The sequence below is a fragment of the Sordaria macrospora genome, chromosome 1 (genome assembly GCF_033870435.1).
Source record: "Sordaria macrospora chromosome 1, complete sequence".
Classification (NCBI taxonomy): Eukaryota; Fungi; Ascomycota; class Sordariomycetes; order Sordariales; family Sordariaceae; genus Sordaria; species Sordaria macrospora.
Genome location: NC_089371.1, coordinates 7246692 through 7264946, shown reverse-complemented (window position 1 = coordinate 7264946; position 18255 = coordinate 7246692). Strand labels below are relative to the sequence as shown.

General features: G+C 51.8%; 5 protein-coding genes across 5 annotated transcripts; 2 read left to right on the top strand and 3 right to left on the bottom strand.

Annotated features, from left to right (window-relative positions):
* Positions 1–394: 394 nt before the first annotated feature.
* On the top strand, positions 395–941 carry SMAC4_00264 (uncharacterized protein; the record flags this gene model as incomplete). Its single annotated transcript, XM_003351673.1, has 2 exons — positions 395–584; positions 676–941. 2 exons carry the CDS (start codon positions 395–397, stop codon positions 939–941), a joined length of 456 nt encoding a protein of 151 aa, XP_003351721.1.
* A 457-nt stretch (positions 942–1398) lies between these two features.
* Positions 1399–2756, top strand: SMAC4_00263 (uncharacterized protein; the record flags this gene model as incomplete). Its single annotated transcript, XM_003351672.2, has 4 exons — positions 1399–1677; positions 1754–2089; positions 2166–2270; positions 2343–2756. The coding sequence occupies 4 exons, from the start codon at positions 1399–1401 to the stop codon at positions 2454–2456; spliced, it is 834 nt and encodes a 277-aa protein (XP_003351720.2). The 3' UTR covers positions 2457–2756.
* Positions 2757–2934: 178 nt separating this feature from the next.
* Positions 2935–5779, bottom strand: SMAC4_00262 (uncharacterized protein). The gene is made up of 4 exons (XM_066089404.1): positions 4673–5779; positions 4211–4614; positions 3675–4147; positions 2935–3608 (listed from the first exon to the last, which is right to left on the bottom strand). The coding sequence occupies exons 1-4, from the start codon at positions 5571–5573 to the stop codon at positions 3326–3328; spliced, it is 2061 nt and encodes a 686-aa protein (XP_065945839.1). The 5' UTR covers positions 5574–5779; the 3' UTR covers positions 2935–3325.
* A 1258-nt stretch (positions 5780–7037) lies between these two features.
* SMAC4_00261 (uncharacterized protein) lies at positions 7038–11513 on the bottom strand. The gene is made up of 2 exons (XM_066089403.1): positions 8153–11513; positions 7038–8095 (listed from the first exon to the last, which is right to left on the bottom strand). Exons 1-2 carry the CDS (start codon positions 11235–11237, stop codon positions 7746–7748), a joined length of 3435 nt encoding a protein of 1144 aa, XP_065945838.1. The 5' UTR covers positions 11238–11513; the 3' UTR covers positions 7038–7745.
* A 2440-nt stretch (positions 11514–13953) lies between these two features.
* On the bottom strand, positions 13954–17260 carry SMAC4_00259 (uncharacterized protein). Its single transcript, XM_003351669.2, has 3 exons — positions 15463–17260; positions 14819–15368; positions 13954–14753 (listed from the first exon to the last, which is right to left on the bottom strand). Exons 1-3 carry the CDS (start codon positions 15925–15927, stop codon positions 14455–14457), a joined length of 1314 nt encoding a protein of 437 aa, XP_003351717.1. The 5' UTR covers positions 15928–17260; the 3' UTR covers positions 13954–14454.
* Between the last annotated feature and the right edge of the window lie 995 nt (positions 17261–18255).

Below are 18255 nucleotides of genomic sequence, written 5' to 3'. Positions count from 1 at the left end.
CTAAGGGGATGATGCATGATGGACGCAAGATGAACACTGTTAGGCTCAGCCGCAGCTCTGTTATGAACATTTCACAATCTGTGTTGACAAAGGCATTCTTTGCTTTGTTTTGCTAACAAGAAAGAACTCAGCATTAGCAGAAACAAACTTCGGACTTCATGGGGGAATCTCCGGCATCGCTGAAATCAAGACGGCGTGTCAAGATGACGACCGTAACTCCTGCTCATTGTTTCTCGTCCGATGACTCGTTCTTTCCTGTTTTGTCTTGTTTCGTCAACAATCGTGGAAGGTCTGAACATGGTCATTTTCCCGCTCTTTCTTACACTTCTTCTGTAGAGAAGTCGCTACTGCCAGTTGCCATCCAAACCATACGATTCCTTCTTTCTTGCCCACAATGTTCATTTCACCCCAAGAATCCCACCTGATCTCCGTCTGCGCGGGACAGGGTGATCTTGCTGGACTGGCCGTTGCTGTCAAGAGTCTTGCTCAGCGGGAGAAGGTGACCGAAGCAGAAATCTTAATCTCGAGCAAGGACGACTTCCAGAGAACGGCGGCGCATATTGCAGCCCAGCTGGGAAAAAGGTGTAAGTCACTCGACGGAGCCGTCCACTACCAGCATTCAGCAAGCCTTCATTCCTCACCATGGTAGAGACTAATGGGATATTTCGGTTTTAGCTTCCATCGAGACATTGGCAAGCCTGCTCGGCTCAGAAGAGAACAAGACCACTTACTTCAACATGGCCAATCGCTTTACGGGCGACCGGCCGGTCCATACAGCAATGCGATTCGGCTACCTCGAAGTATTGAGAGCTCTGGTTGCGCATGGCGCTGACCCGACAGCCAAGAACCGATTTGGAGATACGGTGTTGGACTATCCAGGGGATTATGAGATGGACGAGGCTAAGAGCATTGTCGACGAGTATAGGGCAAAGTCTCCATAGACATGCCCCTGAGTATTTGACGTTGATGGAGGGAGAGGACGGAAAGTGTACCAAGACAAGACATCAGGAGGTTGGCGCCGCCTTCCCATCGGCCGGGAGTCGAGCAATGGGGATTTCCTTTCTGGAAGGTCCAAACACCACACGCTCCCGATGTGCCGGTTGTCTACCTGTTTCTCGTTCCCACGCTAGCGGGTGTCGTCCGTGCTAAATCGAGAAGGCGGTCGTTCCCAAGGATCGAAATTGACGTCAAGAACGGGTCATAGGGGACATGTACTGGGTGGTTTCCTTCCTTGTGAAGATGGAGACGGACAACCCTAATGCTATCATACAGCTCCAATTTCCTTCGCGGTCTCTTCGCTTAACACATTTCCAAGCAGCAAGCATCATTCCAAAGACAGGCCTTTGGCTGACCAATTGGCATAGTATTTAAATCTTTTATCATTTCGACATCGGCTCAATGACATCGACACTAGTCGCAACTCGCTCAAGGATTCCTGTCCTCCGCGCCGCGAGACATGCCAATATACCGGTTGCGAAGCCACTAAGATCACTGCCACTCAGAATAACGATACCTTTGATCAAAATGGTGGACAGGCCTGCCTCCACAGTCCACAACGGGATTGGGGCCGTCCCTACCAGCATGAAGCAAATAGGAATCGCCAACAACATGATCATCGAGGCCCCCGGCGTCGACTTGTCTCCGTACAACAAGATCCTTGTTGGCGCTGTTTTAGATGTAAGACTGTCTTCCTGACCAAACAGTATATCACAAGCCCACTCTTTCGATGCTGACTTCTATTTCTTTTCACCAGCTCTTCGAAGGAAAACCTACCCTCAAGCACCTCTCCCTCTGGAACCCTGATGCCACCTTCATCGACCCTCTCACCACGGCACAGGGGTACAATCGATATGCCGCACAGTGGTACGCTCTTGCACAATTGTTCAGTCCTGTTGAAATCCAGTCCCACGAGGTCGTCTCATCCGGAAACCCGATCGAGGTCAAACTCCACAACAAGTACACTTTGCCGTCAATCAACAAGCAACAGGATATTCACAGTTTAGTCAAGATATGGGTTGATAGCAATGGCAAGATTGACAGAGTGGAGGATAGGTGGGATGGGCAGTTGCCAGAGGGAGCGCTCAGCGAGGTATGTCTAAGGGTATCTGGCAAGGACAACCTTGGAAAGCCTCTTTGGCTAATATTCAAATGCCTCCGCTGAACAGGTAGTGTTTTGGTTTGCCAACACGGTGATGCGAATGATGAGGAAACTTCTGGATGCTGCATTCCGGGTGTATTGCAGTGCAGCTTGGTGGCTGCCTCCCATTGTGGTATGCTCTGGCGATACCGTTGCTGTGATTCACAGATCACTCAAAACGTTGCTGACATCAATTCCATCTTAGGCTTTCCGAAAGGTACTCGCAATGACAATGCCCGTCATTGTCAAGGTCCCCAAGAATGAGGAAGAAGACGTAAAGATGAGGGCCATCCTGGAAGGGTTCGAAAACAAGAAGTAATAACGAATTTACAATCCGTTTACAATACTGGGACGGGGCTTCGGCAACAATACCAACAACAACAACAACAACAACAGCAACAACAACAATAACAACAACAACATTCATACGACGAACTGGGTCTTGATGTTCTTGTTTTACCCGCATCTCCCTTTCTCATCCCGGTGGATTAGGGGACTTACGGTTACAAGACCAACATGGGACGCTTGATGTATTTCGTTGGTGAATGATATGTTATGACTGATTATAATGATGCTCTGGCCAGACACTTCACCACGGCTTTCTCCGTATCTTGACGCTTTACTAACGTACAATCCAATCCTGGTTTGTTTATTAGCTCGAGACCTCCGGCCATTCTTCCTAGGCGTTTGCATGCCTAAATAATCCCTTTCTGCCCATATTAAAAGCGTAATTCAATATTGTATATACCCTCCTGACTTTTATTAATGCCTTTTCAAATAGTATTTGGCTATTAAAGACCATTATTGTAAGATTTAAGACAGTTCGGGATAGATCTTGTCCAGTATAATAGGTATACCGAACTAACAAATAAACCAGCATTGTATTGTAAATACTCAATGATCAGCATATCCCAGTCCAATGGTCAACCCCACGTATTTAACTAGGTTCAGAGAAATGGATGCAGGCCACTAATAAATACGTGGAGCCATCACGGTACACGGCATTGTTCCCAGGTTAGTTTTAGTTCTTATGTGCTTCCTCCATATTCCATGCAGATCGTTTTCTAACTCCATGTATGCTCACTGGAAACTATCAACCACCATTTAGTCCTCTTTGTGTGTAAGTCTTGAATATGTGAGCACTCCGACTCTGGCCTTGCTAAACTAAAGAAACAAAAAGAACAGTCTTCAGGATGCCCTCTTTTCGGCAGCGTCATACAAAGCCTGTATATCACTCTTCCACTGCGTAACATTGACCCTAACCACGCGACGGTCATACGTTACCAGGCCGTTCACCTCGCCTTCCACATCCGTCGTCTGTGTGTACACAGCGCCGCTGCACGCATATCGTTCCACCTGGTCGCGTAACTCGCCAAGAAGCACGTGGGTGCGGTAGTTGTACGCATCTAGGTCGGCAGCGAGCTCGTATGTCTCGGGAATTGTGGCCACTGCGGCGGGATCAGGCCAGAGGCTGGGGTTGGACACGAGTCTGTTAGTGATGCTGCCACGACAAGGGAATTAGGAAACGGCATCTTACTTTATGGATTCCGGGACATGCCCGACTCCTCCGAATTCACCTTGGAAGCCGATTCTGTTGGGGTCATAAGGCGTATTGGGACTGCTATGCCAAGGGGTACCGCACTGAGGGCTGGCGTAGTGGTGGTTGTCGTGGAAATCACCAGCTCCATGATCGAACCAGCCAGTGACCGAATTGATCAATCTTGTCGGGTCAAGCGCACGGATGGCGTCAGTGATATGGAACTCGGGGTAGTTGCCGTCGTTGTGGACCTGGCCCCAGCCCTCGTTGTAGATCACCCAAGTGACAATACTGGGGTGGTGCTTGAACTGCTTCACCATGACGCTGAGCTGGCGCTCAAACTCGGCTTGTTGAACGGGTGTGGGAAAGTCATTTGCCTGACTAGCTGCTGGGCGCATGGAGGGCATGTCCTGGATGACGAGAAGGCCGAGTTTGTCGCAGGCATGGTAGTAGAGCTGGGGCTCGACTTTGATCTGGTTGAAGGGGTGAGTGTCTACTCCAAGCTATTTAGGGGGAACGAAGGAACAAAGACTTACATGCTTCCGAACCATATTCATCCCCAGACTTTTGATTAAGTCAAGATCGTACAGCATCGCCTCCTCGGTGGGAGGCAAGTAGATGCCATCCGGCCAGTATCCCTGGTCCAAGGGCCCGAACTGGAAGACGAACTTGCCATTCAAGAGCGGCCGCTGGATTCCGTTGACTACTCCCTTTGAAATCGTCCTGAAACCGGTGTAGCTTGTAACTTGGTCGTCGCCCATTGTTACGCTGATGTTGTATAGCACTGGGGAGTCGGGAGACCAAAGCTTGGGACTAGTGACTTGAAAACTGAACTCCTGGTCCGACGAGGCATCGGTAGTTGCGATTTCTTGACCGTCCTGAAGTACAGAAACTTTCACCGAAGTTGAGGCGTTACTGCTGGAGTGCACCGTCATCGTCACTTTGAGTCGACGTCAGCATAGACCTCCAACAACACATCACAAGTTAGTTTCACTCACCTTTCCCTTCCATATCAGCGGCAACCTCCAGATCACTGACATAGTTATCCACCGGGACACTCTCCATCCACACAGACTGCCAAATCCCCGTGCACGGGGTGTAGAAAATATGCGACGGCGTCCTCGTCTGCTTCCCATGCGGCGTGTATGAGCCCGGCTCATCAGTGGTATCCCGGACCAAAACCTGCAACTCATTTCCTCCCTCCTCCTTCTTCCTCAACGCGTTCGTCGCATCGACCGTAAACCGGAAATACCCACCCACGTTATGCCCCAGCTTGTGGTCATTCACGTGCACCATGGCCTCGTAATCAACTGCTTCGAAGTGTATCAACACCCTCCTCTTCCTTCCATGGGCAGTTTCGCTCAGCCACTCGTCCGGGACCTCCAGCGTCCGCTTGAAATACATCCCCGTCACGTTCGTCTCGGCCAAACCGCTGAATCCGCTCTCAATGCAAGACGGGATCAGCGTCTCCTTCTCTTCAAGTACTCCATCGGCACCACCACCACCATCGTACTTTTCTTCTCCTCCCAACTTCATGTCAGGGGTAACATTCTCAATGTCCCTGTTAATCATTGCCGACGACGCAAAATTGAGATTCTGGTACCGCCATATTCCGTTCAGGCTCTGCCACCACTTATCATCTCGCTTCAGCTGTGGACGCGGATGTTGCGCCCAGTGCTTAGAGGGATCGGAGCCCACGGAGGCGGTCCATTCCGTGGTGAGGAGGGCCGGTTGAGGGGCGTAGGGCTGGGGTTTACTGTATCCTCCTCCTCCGGTGCCGTTAGGTCCGCTGGGGATTTTGGGCGGGTTTGCTGCGCCTTGACGGATGGCGGATGCGAGGGAGAGGGGCGTCAGTGTGAGCACGCTCAGGGACAATGCGAGGAGGGAAAGGGTTGTCATCGTGGTCTTTCCTGCGGGTTTACCGTTAACGCCGAGGGTCGCCGGGGATGGATGGATGAGGATGAGGATGTAGAAAGGGGGGAAGTTTCTCAAGAGTTTTTGGAAATTCAAGGATCTCGTGGGAGGTGAGAGCAAGTACCATATATGCCTGATCACCTACCAAGTTGCATCGGTTTGCAGTCTTCCCCTCTCGCTCATGATTTCAAAAAAAGATGGGATGGCACATGATGTTCGTCTGTCTGTCTCGGTTCAGTAGGTAGGTAAGGTAGTGTACCTTACATTACGTACTGGCGATGCATCACAACCAACAGGAAGATGGGTTACTCGACTCATGCCCATGCCCATGCCATGCCGGCCAGATAGCAGATAGGGTAGAGGTATGTATGTACGTCAGTGCCACCAAACAACCCCAACTAATTTTTTCCAATTTAGGATCGCCGGTCTTGGGGTCCGTTAGCTTAACAAGGTTTAGTTTATATACGATACGGACCATTTACGATGATGAGCACACGGGCATTGTTAGATCTGAAGATCTCCACTGTGCTCTCTCCCAATCCAATCCAATCCACTCCAAGCCAATTACTGTACCGAGATCATGGGGTGCAGTCCGGTCTCTCGTGGGGATTGTTGGAAATAACGTCACCACCTTCGCTTCATATGTATCCAAACACCACAAACATTCCATCTCAAAAATCAAAAAAATTATTGCTTGCTTGATCATGGGATGTCAAGTTCCAGACCGGCCAAGACCACGGCAGTCAGTCAGTCATTCAGTCCAAAACCTACATAGCTCGGCCGAGAAACGGTCAACCGCAGGCAGGCTCGTATAGAAAAAGACATGGAAGCAAGCGAGCCACTTACCTTTTAAGACCCACGTTGTGGTGGATGGTGATATGGTGATACCTGGTTTATGTTGTGCTTCTATGTGCGCCGATGGATGCTGTGGTGTTGTTGGTTGTGGTTGCAATGCGTTATACTTGAAAGGTACCTACCCACCTTACTCAAACTACTCTACCCGTCAGCACTTTTTCAATGAGACAACACACAAAGGACAAGATTCAACTTGTTTTCCGAGCCGGGCGATCCGTTCATCCAATTTGTTCCATCAGCCTATACTAAGCCAGTCGCTTACCTGGCTTGGAGGAAGAACGAAGCTTTGTTCACCGTCCACCAAGGTAGGTAGCATGTAGGTAGGTAAACAAGGTTAAGGTTACATACATACAGTCCACAATCCACAGTCACACCAAACATCACAATCCTTTACCCACGTTCATTCATTCACTCATTCGTTGTCTAATGTAACATCCTTCTTTCTTTGCAAACCAGGGAAACTGAACATGGCCCGCCCGCCCGCTAGAATGGATGCGTGCGTGACCAGGAAATCTCAACTTTTATACAACACTGCAGCGCAGCGGATGGGAAACGTAACCACCTGCTTATTACATATAGTGCACTTAAGCATCATGTTAACACTCCCAACTGTGCCAAGAACCTGACCTGGGAAGGGAAACCCCAAATGGAAGGCATAAAGGTCTTGGTCTCGTGTCACGGAAAGACGGGAGCAGTTGGATAGATTTACATCAGGTTTGGATGTCTCGCTTTCCAGCGGTATAACTGTGGAGAGAATGCAGGTATGCATGTGGCTCGCTCGTCAACTCCAACTACTTACCCTGCCCGCACTTGTGTGTAACCATCACCAGCTAGAGCGACTCTCAATCTGCAATATGACGACGGTGAAAAATAGTTGGGAAGCGGGGAAGGTTACAGACTTTCAGTCGGTGTAGGTGGCTGGCCAAGGCCATGTGGCCGAGTCCCGTAAACAGTTTTGGTAGGATGTTGAGATGTAGATGCCGGTAGGTGTCAGTGAAGAGTGATGATCTGCCGCCTTTTCCGCCGATCTGTGATGCGAGATAATGAGAGATTGTGAGGGGTAGCTGTATGGGCGAAAGGGTTGAGTGTGAGGGAACGACGACGAAAAGGACAGAGGGTTGTTTCATACAACTTTATGGACATCATGGTTCAGGTAGAAAGGCGTCTATTACGGGGGGAGAGACGCAACATTCGGCGAGAAGAGTTCATTATCTTTTTCCTTAAAACAGATCGTTGACCTTGCAAATCCTTATTTTCCATCCAAAAAAAAAACCCAAAACGAGCTTGAAGTTATCCATCACCTTACAAAGCCTGCTTGAGCTTCTCCACATACTCCTCAACCGACAAGAGACCCTGCTGGCCAGAGCTGGCAAGCTCACTCCTCAACCACTCCCTAGCCTTATCGGCCAACATCTCCCACTCGTCCTTTTCGTGTGCCAGCTTGACCTCCAAATACGCCAGCACCAAAGCTGTGGCGAGCATGTTTGTGTTCGGAACAGACACTCCATAGCTCTCCTCCGTCGACTGAGACTGCCCCAAAACATCGAGCAGTTGCTGACTCCAAGACCAGGAACCATCGAACTGCTGCAGGTTCACGAGTGCTGCGAGTGGCTCGAGGTATGTAGCCATCTCGGGCGTCACATCGGTGGCTTCTGTTGGGTTTGTGAGATATTTGGACTCAGAGAAGCTGGACTGAGCGGAAGGCTTACCTGGATTATATAAGGCTGAGGCGCCGAAGGGAGTTGTGCCTGTGCCCCTCGGGCTGTGGGCCTGTAGGACTGGGACGTAGGAGGGTCTACCACCAACGGGATTAGGGGGACTGGAGGGGTTGTAACTGGAATACCTTCTGCTGGCCCTACGGTCTGGCTCCATCATCCGCTGGAGTTGTGATAGGGCTTGTTGTTGGGCTTGCGGAAGCTGCTGTGGTGGCTGCGGCTGGGCGGCATCCCGCCTATGTGCGTTATTGGCGCCGAAAAGGCTGCCGCCGGAGCTATTGGAAGCTGCGAAACCCGAAACCGTATCTGCGCCAGTGGAAGTGGCCCTGAAGGCACTAGTTGCAGCTGAATAGCCGTTAGACCTGGTTAAGGCTCCAAAGCCTGCTGTAACTGGAGTCGCCTGCACTGCTGTAGGTGGAACGAAATTGTCAGAATCAGAATCAGAAGTATATAAAAGCAAAAGCGAGTCCAAGGAATCAAGTGGTTCAAGGTCTGAAAAGTTGGGACCAGAAGGAAATAGGTCACGATGTGCAAAGTCCAAAGCACGTGTGGGAATAGAAAACATGTCATTGGAATACCCACAACAGAGAGGTTCAGGAGGAGGGGCTTGAAAAGAAGGGTGACGCGCCGGCAGACAATACATCCTCGACGGCGGAATGTTACAAGAAGAATACTCCGACTTACCTTGACGTGAAGAAAGTGCTAGCGGAGCCGGAGCTGCACCAAAGAGCCCCCCGCCAACCGATGCCAGAGAATACGTAGCAGCTGCTGGCTGAGCACCAAAGAGGCCTCCTCCGGCAGGAGATATCGGGTTAGAAAGGTCGACGACAGGGGAGGAAGCCATCCGGGCGGCTTTTCTACGCCTACCTCGCTTCCTGACAGCGACAGACTCAAACTCAGAGCTGTCATCAGCGGAAGTTTCAGCAACCTGCTGCTTCACTTCGGTCTCCGTCTGATCCTTCTCCTCCACCGCGACATAGCTGCACCACTTGCTTCCCACCTGGAAGGTGACTCCAAGCCTGACGGCCTCTCGTTCTACCGTATCGGAGAAGCGGCCCTCGTACTTGTCCTTGAGCAGCTTCTGCTCTGGATCCTCCGAGTCCTTGGCATGGTACAGCCAGCCGCGACCCTCTTCGAGTTCCTGTACGGCTTTGCGCGCGGCGAGCTGGTGGATCGTCTGGCCCTTTTCTTCCAACACGGCGACGGGGATCTCAAGCTCGAGAGGCCCGTGGGCAGAAGTGGCGCGGAGGATGACTGATTTGGGTGTCTTCTGTGTCGTGCCAGGGGAGAGCAGAAGGTACACGGTGGTCCTGATGAATGGGTAGAGCGGGGGGATGGTGAAAGGCGCTTGGAGGATCTTAGGCTCTGGGACTGAGGGGACGTGTGAGTACTTCCCTCCGGAAGAGGTGTCGGCATCAGCGTCGGTAATCTCGGTGTCGAGACCAGCTGAGGGGTTGAAGAGGGAAATTGGCTTGTCAGCGCCAGCGGGAGCCTTGTCCTCAGCAAGACGGATGGCCAAAGAGTCGTGGACCTTTTCGACAATTTCAAAATCATCGACAATTTCAAGGTCATCGTCTCCCACCTTTTTGCTCTTGGCTTCCGCGTCAGAGTCCTTGTCGTACTTGATCTCCAAGGTGTAGTCCTTGATGTGAGGAGTCAGACCCGCCTTGAGCATCCTAACTACCTTGGCGTTCATCTTCTCGCCGTCGGTAACGGACTGGGCAAACCCATTGCCAGCACGAGCAACGCCTTCGATGAGAGCATGGCTGACATCATTACCGATGCCCAAGGTAAACAAGCGGATGGCGCCCTTGGATTCCGACACCTTCTCGTTGGTCATGGTGAAGAGCTGTCCCTGGTCCCAAATCTCGCCGTCAGTGAGCAAAAAGACTTCCAGGTCCATATCTTTGTAGCGCTTCTCGAACGCAGCTTCGAGTGGTCGATACATCTCGGTACCTCCAAAATCGGCGCGCATAAGATTCGTGTATTCCATCGCTCGCTGGAGAGTCTCCTGGTCGTACGACCGAGAGCCCTCTGGAAACAGAAACTCGTGCCTTGAACCGAAAGAACAAATGTTGAACTTGGCGCCCACGGGGATGGACTTGAGGAAAATGCGAAGAGCAGACTTGAGTCCTTCGATTCTAGTACCGCCCATGGAGCCAGAGCGGTCGCAGACAAAGACAATCTCGGGGCGTGATGAGGGGAGATTGAACTTTGGTACCAGTGTAGCCATCAAGGCCCGCTGCTGGGGAATATCAGGGTGTGTCTCGAGCAGGGCAATCGGGTTGCCCGTATTGGTGGCAACTACTTGCAAGATGAAGTCTTGAGCAAGCTCTGCGGTGCCAAGGGCGAGGCTAGCGGAGGCTTTCTGCAAAGACATATCAGTGCCGGCAGCTGCTCCAGAGGAGGTGTTGCCAATGGTAACAGATATGGGGTGGGAGGGGGACTGAATGTTCTTGATGTTTGAGCTGTTAGGCGTCTCAACATCGACAGTGATCTGGATACCAGACTTGGTAACGGCTTGGGGGGCATCGAGAAGAGTACCGGGGAAATCACCGTAGCGAGGAGCAACGGAGGTTGGGATGGTGTAGCGAATTCCATCCACGCCGGCGTCATTCTTCAGCTCGCCCAGATAGGTGATCTCCACCTTGAGAGAGACACCAGCAGGGACGTTGCCGACGGTGGTGGTGAAGACATCACTGGCATTGGGAAGCTGTTCCAACAGACCAGCGGATTCGCCTCTGTCGACAGCTTCCTGGTACACTTTGCGAGCTTGTGATTTTTCCTTGACGACACCACGAATTACACGATCTCCGATGGTGCACACAAAACCAACGACAGAGACGCCATCATACAGAGGGAAGGTGTACCTCAGTTCTGGGATACTCTTCTCGGCAGAAGGGTTGACGAATGTCTGCGTCAGAGTCGTTCTGCTTGACGAGCCTACGATGTGCGTGTAGACGGAGAGTTCTAGCTGGGGGAGATAGCATCGTTGGAGATGCCATTCATTGAGCGGTTCGGTGAAGTAACACCCAGTGACGTGGCCATGGGTAGCATGTCTCCGTGAGCCAAATATCATGGTGTGATGGGGTGGAGTCTAGGCGTTGAAGTGATTGTAGGGGAATTGGTGTTTGGGTAGGTCTTGGATGCCGTGTAGTGGAGGGGATCGGCTACCTCTAGGGAGGGAAGGATGATAGCAGCTGGAAAAGATGAGGAGTTGAGAGGGTCTGAATGGAAAGAAAACGAGATTGGACATCGAGCACGGTCATTATATAGCCGTTTCCTTCGGGCATCATGTTGTATGACAGTGGCTCAAACGACTGATTGTCCTTTCGTTCGTCGGTCAAGAGCGGGCTGATGTTGGATGAAGGCCAACAAGAGGCGATGAAGTGCCTGGAGTTCCTTGGCATTTATCTCCCCAGCTGCAGCGCAGCTGTCGGGAAGTGGTTTCTACCAATCAGAAAATCAGCAGCTGTCCTCGGCAGGGAGCGACAGCTGCCAGCCATGGCTCAGACGGGAGATTCTCCGCTTTTTAATCATTGAGCTAGGCAGCAACGGAGCTCGGCAGTGCAGAACGCGTGTGTTGTATAGGCTCCCTCCTACAATCCAACGCTGGTTTGTTTGTTAGCTCGGTACTCCTAACGTAGGGGACAAAAAGCATCCTGAACTATCCCGAACCTCACAAGGACAATATGAGTGGCTATATACAAATTGAAAAGACATAGGTAAAAACCGGTATAGCATATGCAAGGTAGGATTGTGCTTTGGTGATAGAATAAAACAGATCGGTCAGGTATCAAAACACCTAGGAAGGTTGACCAAAGGTCTCGAACTAACAGACAAACCAGTATTGGACTGTACGCACTGCCATGAATTGAGTCTCGGCTTCCACTCCACTGCACTTTCACTCTTTGGCTTCTGCCAAACAGGAAGGCATCAGAAAACAACGAAGCTTGGTTTTCAGAGCAGACCCCAAGCTGACGGAACAAATAATCTGCTCCTTGTGCCATGTTCGACTTGTGCGTGAGAGGAGGTGGAAAGCAAGTATGCTGCATTGCCATCTGCTTTACAATCCTTTGTCACCGTCTGCTTTGTATTGTGACAACAGTTCATGATAACATCAGACATTCAGAAAGTCAATCCAAATAATGAGTCTGCAACTGCTGGATTGTCAACAATCTGCTAGAGCCCTCTTGAGGCTAGTTCAATGGTGCTCCCGCAACCGTGAGGTCCAAACTGCTGCTACATATATGAACGGACAAGATGGCATACAAGTTGGTGAAATCCACAGTCTGTAGGCCACGGACCAGATGTAAACATCACCACCACCACCATAACACAACCGTGACGGGAATTTATAGCCACAGCTTTCACAAAGCTAGGCCAGCTCACCTCAAAAAAACGGCAACGATTTATAACCCCCCTCCTCAGGTCAAGAAGCCCTTACCAGACCTTGCCATCCCCTGGTCCGAAACAGAAGGCATCACCTTCCGCGCCCTCCTCCGTGAGATCACCCCCAACACCAACACGAAAACCAAAACCAACCCTACAGACCCCTTGCCCCATCCCGCCGAGACTTCATCTTCTTCAGCAGCTCACCTCAAGCTCAAGCTCAAGTTATAGCTCCGGGTCCCGTAACAGGAAAGCCCAACCAATCCAAAAGATCAACCAACAAATGAGCTCGCTCAGTCGTTACACTATCACCCGATGATCCTGACCCCGCTCCTACTCCTGCTTCTGCACCTGCACCTGCTCCTCCCCCTCGTCCTCTTCCTCTAGCATATCCTCCTCATGCTCTACATGCTCCTCCCGCTCTTGTCCGACCAACACTCCCTCCTGTCCATCCCATCCTCCCTCCTCTTCCTACTTATCACCATCATCATCATCATCAACAGACCAAAACCAGCAGCGACGCTACCCGTGCCCGTGCCCGTGCCCACGATCCCGAAGTCCTCCCAACCGTCGAGAACATTGAGGACTCTGTCCCCCCTTTCCGGCCCTGGCCCCTTCTAGGCGATGCTGCCGCTAATTTAAGAAAGCCAAAGACAAAGCCCTAGGGGCAGCGGCAGGGTACTGAAGATCTCGGTGATCTGGACTGTGGTAACGATGTTCCCCTACAGGCCCTGCCAGCCGAGGTAGTCCTTTACGTCTCGTCACGGAAGGCGGTGGAGGTTTTCCAGGGGCAGCTGAGGGAAGGGATCAGGAAGGTGGTGTTGGAGTATTATGCTGGGTTGGAGGAGACGAAGAGGGAAGGGGAGAGGGAGAGGATGAGGTTGAGAAAGGTGGAGGAGAAGAGGGCGTTGCAGCAGCAGCAACAGCAGCAACAGCAGCAGTGGAGTGGTGGAAGGGGGGCGGCGTGGACGGGCGGGAGATGGGGGGTGAGCGAGTGGGTTCAGCAGGTTGAGGTTGACGATAGTAGTGATGATGGTGCTACTCTCAGTGTTGTCGATAGCGAACAGTGCTACCAACGGGCTTTGGATGAGGGATGGCAGATTTATCTGGAGAAGGTGCGGATTAGGTGGGAGGACAACAATACTGCTTCTTCTGGGGAGCATAATCACCCGCTGGTGGTGAGGCTGCCGGTTAATTTACTTGATAAAGAACGGACCGACGAGGAGCCGGATCGATACTTACATATGCTGCATCTCCGGGGGTATCGCGATCTTGTGGAGATTTCGTTTCAATGGGCTAAGGAAGAGAGGCCTCAGAAGCCAGATCGTGATGGTGAGAAGGGGCAGTCATGCATAGTCATAGAAGATGAGCAACGGCAATATGAGGGACAACAGTTGCTTTGTGGCCGTTCGAAAAATTCAAATTAAGTTTATGTACCTAGAATCCCCTCCAGGATAAAAAGCATGAGAGGGTATCATGATCCGTGAGTGTACTGGTATTACATGCAGTAAGAATGGGGGAATATGAAAAACCCGGTAACGAGAGAAGGGAAAACGCCGCCTCCCATCTCTTCAGTGTTGTGTGTGCTCGTGCTCGTAGGCCTTGCTCTTCCTTTAAAATTCCCTTCCGACATGGGAAGAAATGAAAAGGTGGTCCTGGCCCCGGCCGTATGTAGCGAGAGAGTACCCTTATAAACCCATATTTCGACCCAACCCGTTCGTTCATTCGCTTTGAGACCATTCGTTAAAAGATTACATATCACCACTGTACACAAAATGTTGTTGTTCGATGTTGTGTTGTTGCCCTGTGGGCTCCTTGTTTCACAAAACTTCGAACCGTGCTGAAAGGAGGCATCATGTCAACCGTCTCATCTCGTCCTTCGAGACTTTGGACTGGTCGCTGATTTAGTTGGGCTTGTGCATCCTGAGGAAGTGCAGGAACCAGTCCTCAATGGGGAGGAGGTTGAGAAGCACGTGGTTGAACTTCCAGGCAATCAAGCAAGCGCAAGCTCCGGCTACCGCATCCAGAACGAAGTGGTTGGCAGTCGCGATGATGGCGGTAAGGATGATGCCAGGGTAAATCATGCCGGTGAAAATGGCGACAAGCCTTTTCCACCCGAAGCGACCATGTCTCCTGAGGGGAACAGTGGCAATGGTGAGGCCGACGAGAAAAGAGTATCCGAAGTGGAGGGAGGGCATGGCAGCTGGAAAGACAAGACGGTTAGCACAATCAGTCCGTTGCGAATTCAGGGTAAAACATGAAACATACCGTACTGGTTGCAGAACTTGTTGGTAGTCCAGACACTGCTATCACCATCCTTTCCGTGCACGGTATCGACAAAGCCATACGACTTGGCCTCCTTCGCGTACTCGCCATTGTAGGTGGGGTCGCTGAGGAGTCTGGGCGGCATGCAGGGCCAGAAGGTGAAGACGATAAAGGCCAAAAGGTTGCACATGGCCATGGTACGTCTACGGCGCTCGTACACATCTGGGCCAAAGTGGCTGACGAAGTTGCGCCAGTCGCGGACAAGAGCGCCTCCACCGTGATTCTCGTGGATGCGGGCCCGAGGGCGAGTGGTGGTGACGTAGAAGAGGACGATGAGGAAGAGAATGGTGCCGGGGATGTGGATGAAGGAGTAAGTTCGGTTCGTCCACTTGAGAATTGTCGGGTGTCCAAGGAACCAGCCCTGGATCATGGGCTCAACGAAGATGCGCAGGCGCTGCTCAATGTGAATAATTTGAAGGGCATGCTCGCGAGCAGTGTCGACCGTGCCGGCCTTGAGGGTTACAGCTGTGAAGGCTCGTCCAAGTTGGTAGACCTGTCATGGCACCATTAGTTTCGACTCGTATGCGGGAGATCGTGATACGACGCGACATAGGCAACAGCATGCGTGGAGTGTTGGAGTTACATACCCAGTAGATCAGAGCCCAGTACCACACCTCAACGAGGAAGGGGAACATGCGCAGGACGCGGCTCAGTAATCGGTCGCGATGGATCTCGGTATTCGGCGTGACGACATCGCGTTTCCAGCCCATAAACTTCAAAGTGCGGAACCTCTTTCCGTATGGGAGACCCTTTTCGGCAGCCTGGTTCTCTACTACCGTCGACGACGAACTGGACCGCGATGGACTCCACGGTCTCCTGCTATCACCAGCGTACTCATCCTCCTCAACCTTGGCTTTCCTGCCTCCCTCGGATTCGTCGTGCAGAAGCGATGCCGATGGTTGCGCTTCGGGGTCGGTCTGATCGAGCGGATGCCAAGAAGCTCTCCGGCTCGAGGCAGTTGAGCTTGAGTAGGTGGTGTTGCGGTTGACGAGGGTGCCACCGGCGAGGAAACTCACCACAATGGCGGGCTCCAGAAAGGCTCCGATCGCCATCGTTTGTTCGGTTTGCGGAGTCGGGAATTAGGTATAAGGCTGAACGGTAGGACTGCTTTAACGGTCCGAAAATAGAAGACAAATGTCTAAGGCTGCGGGTTTTCTTCGGATCTAACGTGTGCGACCACGATAGCGACTCCACCAATCCAGGAACCACGGCGAGGTAAGGGGTATTTCGTGTTGTTGTTCAGGTAGTTGGCGTGGTTGACAACAAAGGCGGTATAGGAAAGACCGCGATGGTGGGTGCTGGTGGGTGCAGTATAGTGCGCTGTGATGCGAAGCCCAGGCCGGTAACAGTTGACAGCCAAGTGCAGGGAGCAAGCAAGGCGACAGCGACAGCAACAAGAACAACCAACAACGAAAAAGGGCAATGAAAAGCGCAAAGGGAAAAGTTTTACTGGAGATGGGCTCGTTATAAAGGGCGGCCAATTCCAGCCTATCGATCTGGATGCTTTGGTGTGAGCAAGAAAACCCACCTGACGGGGGAGGGAAGGCGCTGCTATGGATTCACTGCATCAAAAGACCCAGCGGGTGCCCCATCGGCCAGGAGGGAGTAGACAGTGGAGCGAATGGAGACGCTGGATTCGATTTTCTGGAGCGAGGCAACGAGGGTGGAAAAGTGGGCTGGAATAGGTGGGCGCGCGGAGGACAAGGGGTCAAAAACTGCAGGGTAACAAAGGAACGGGCTTTTGGGTCTTTTTCAAGGGGGAAATGCTAACAATACGCGGATCTAGTCCAATCTTGGGAAATTGTAGGGATGGATGCGTCTGTGATCTGTGACGGGATGGTTTGTGACGGTGCACGGCGAGGTGTGGGAGGGGGGGAGAGGAAGCCTGGGGCGTTCTTGCCCTGCAAATTCTCAACCATCTTTACCTGTACAGTTACCTAAACGCAGAAATCCTCGGTCTTGTATCCTGTTGTCACGGCTGTCGGTGCCTGGTTGCTCCATGAATTGTTTTACGGCGCTCGTTGCGGCATTGTGTAAAGCCATGATGACGACGGCCGCCCCCTTTCAATTCCACTTAAGTATTCTCCATGTATTTTCATCCGTATTGGTTGCCCCGACGCCTGAAAGATTCGGGGCAGAGGACCAGAGGGCAGAGGTACAAAGTCGTCCCCACAATCCAGCGGCGTCCGGACATTTACCTGACCCCGTAGCCGTTACGACCGTGGGCAGGTGTCACTCTCTCAACAAGTGCATCCAATTGCGTGGGCCAAGCAAATCACCGAATCGTCATGTCGCATGGTCACTGGTCGCTTGTCGGTGTTTGCAAGTCTGACAAAGGACTGCCAAGGCACAAAGCCCCCTTCTCTCGATGATGTGAAGAAGCGGCGGGATGCTGGAACCGGACCAGACAGAAACGTGCCATTTTGTGAATAATACAACAGAAAGGTGTGAAAACGCCTGGGAGTTTGTAACAGGACTGCCCGTTGTGGAGTTTTCAGGCTCAAGCACCCTCCAGGCCTCTTGGCGATGGAGAATGCCAATTAAGGTCGGACTCTCTTTTCTGAGGCTAAGAGGCTGGTGGCCAATCGATCACCTTCGCCAGTCGTCGTGGGTATCACCACTCCCTCGGCTCATGTGCCTCCATATGTAACATTATCAACAATATGTACACTATTCTCTCCTTTGACGGGAACCCAGTAACACAGCGCACCGGTGTTGACCCAACAATACCTAACTGGACATCTCGGACTCTTGGTTCGGGAGGATTAGTGCTGTTGTCGGAACGGGAATGATCACAGTTTTGAGGCACAACATGCACAAGAACGTCCTCACACGGAATTTTGAAGCATCCCTCGTTCTTACCGCAACCCTGCGGAGACTTCAAGGGTGCAATCTACTGTATAACCAACCAGCTGTTGGGGTTTTCATGCATCTAACGGGCAGTGCCTCACTCTGCCTATGCATGCCCAGCTTTTTGCAGACTTAACCTACCGTAAATGATGATTGATAAAAGATGGACTGCCATCTGCCATCAACCTTTTTTGTACTTTGGCGATATCGACAGAAGAGACTCTCTCCGGATCAAAGCCGCAACACAACGTTGTTCTATCGGACTTCCTCGATTCGCGAACGAGCCTGATAGGGACAACCTTGGCACCCGAACACATCATCTTTAGTGCTGGCGACCAGGAAAGTCAGGAACGGACACTAGCATTGCCGAGATCCGTTTCATGTGCCTGACTGCCCTTGCCCGCCAGTTGCGAGCATGGCCAGGCCAACCCTAGATTTTGCACTTGCCTCCGTCGCCGACACCCCGAACCCCGTCTCCGTCGGCTGGCAGTCGGATACTATTTCGTCCATTTATTCCCGTTGCCGATGGG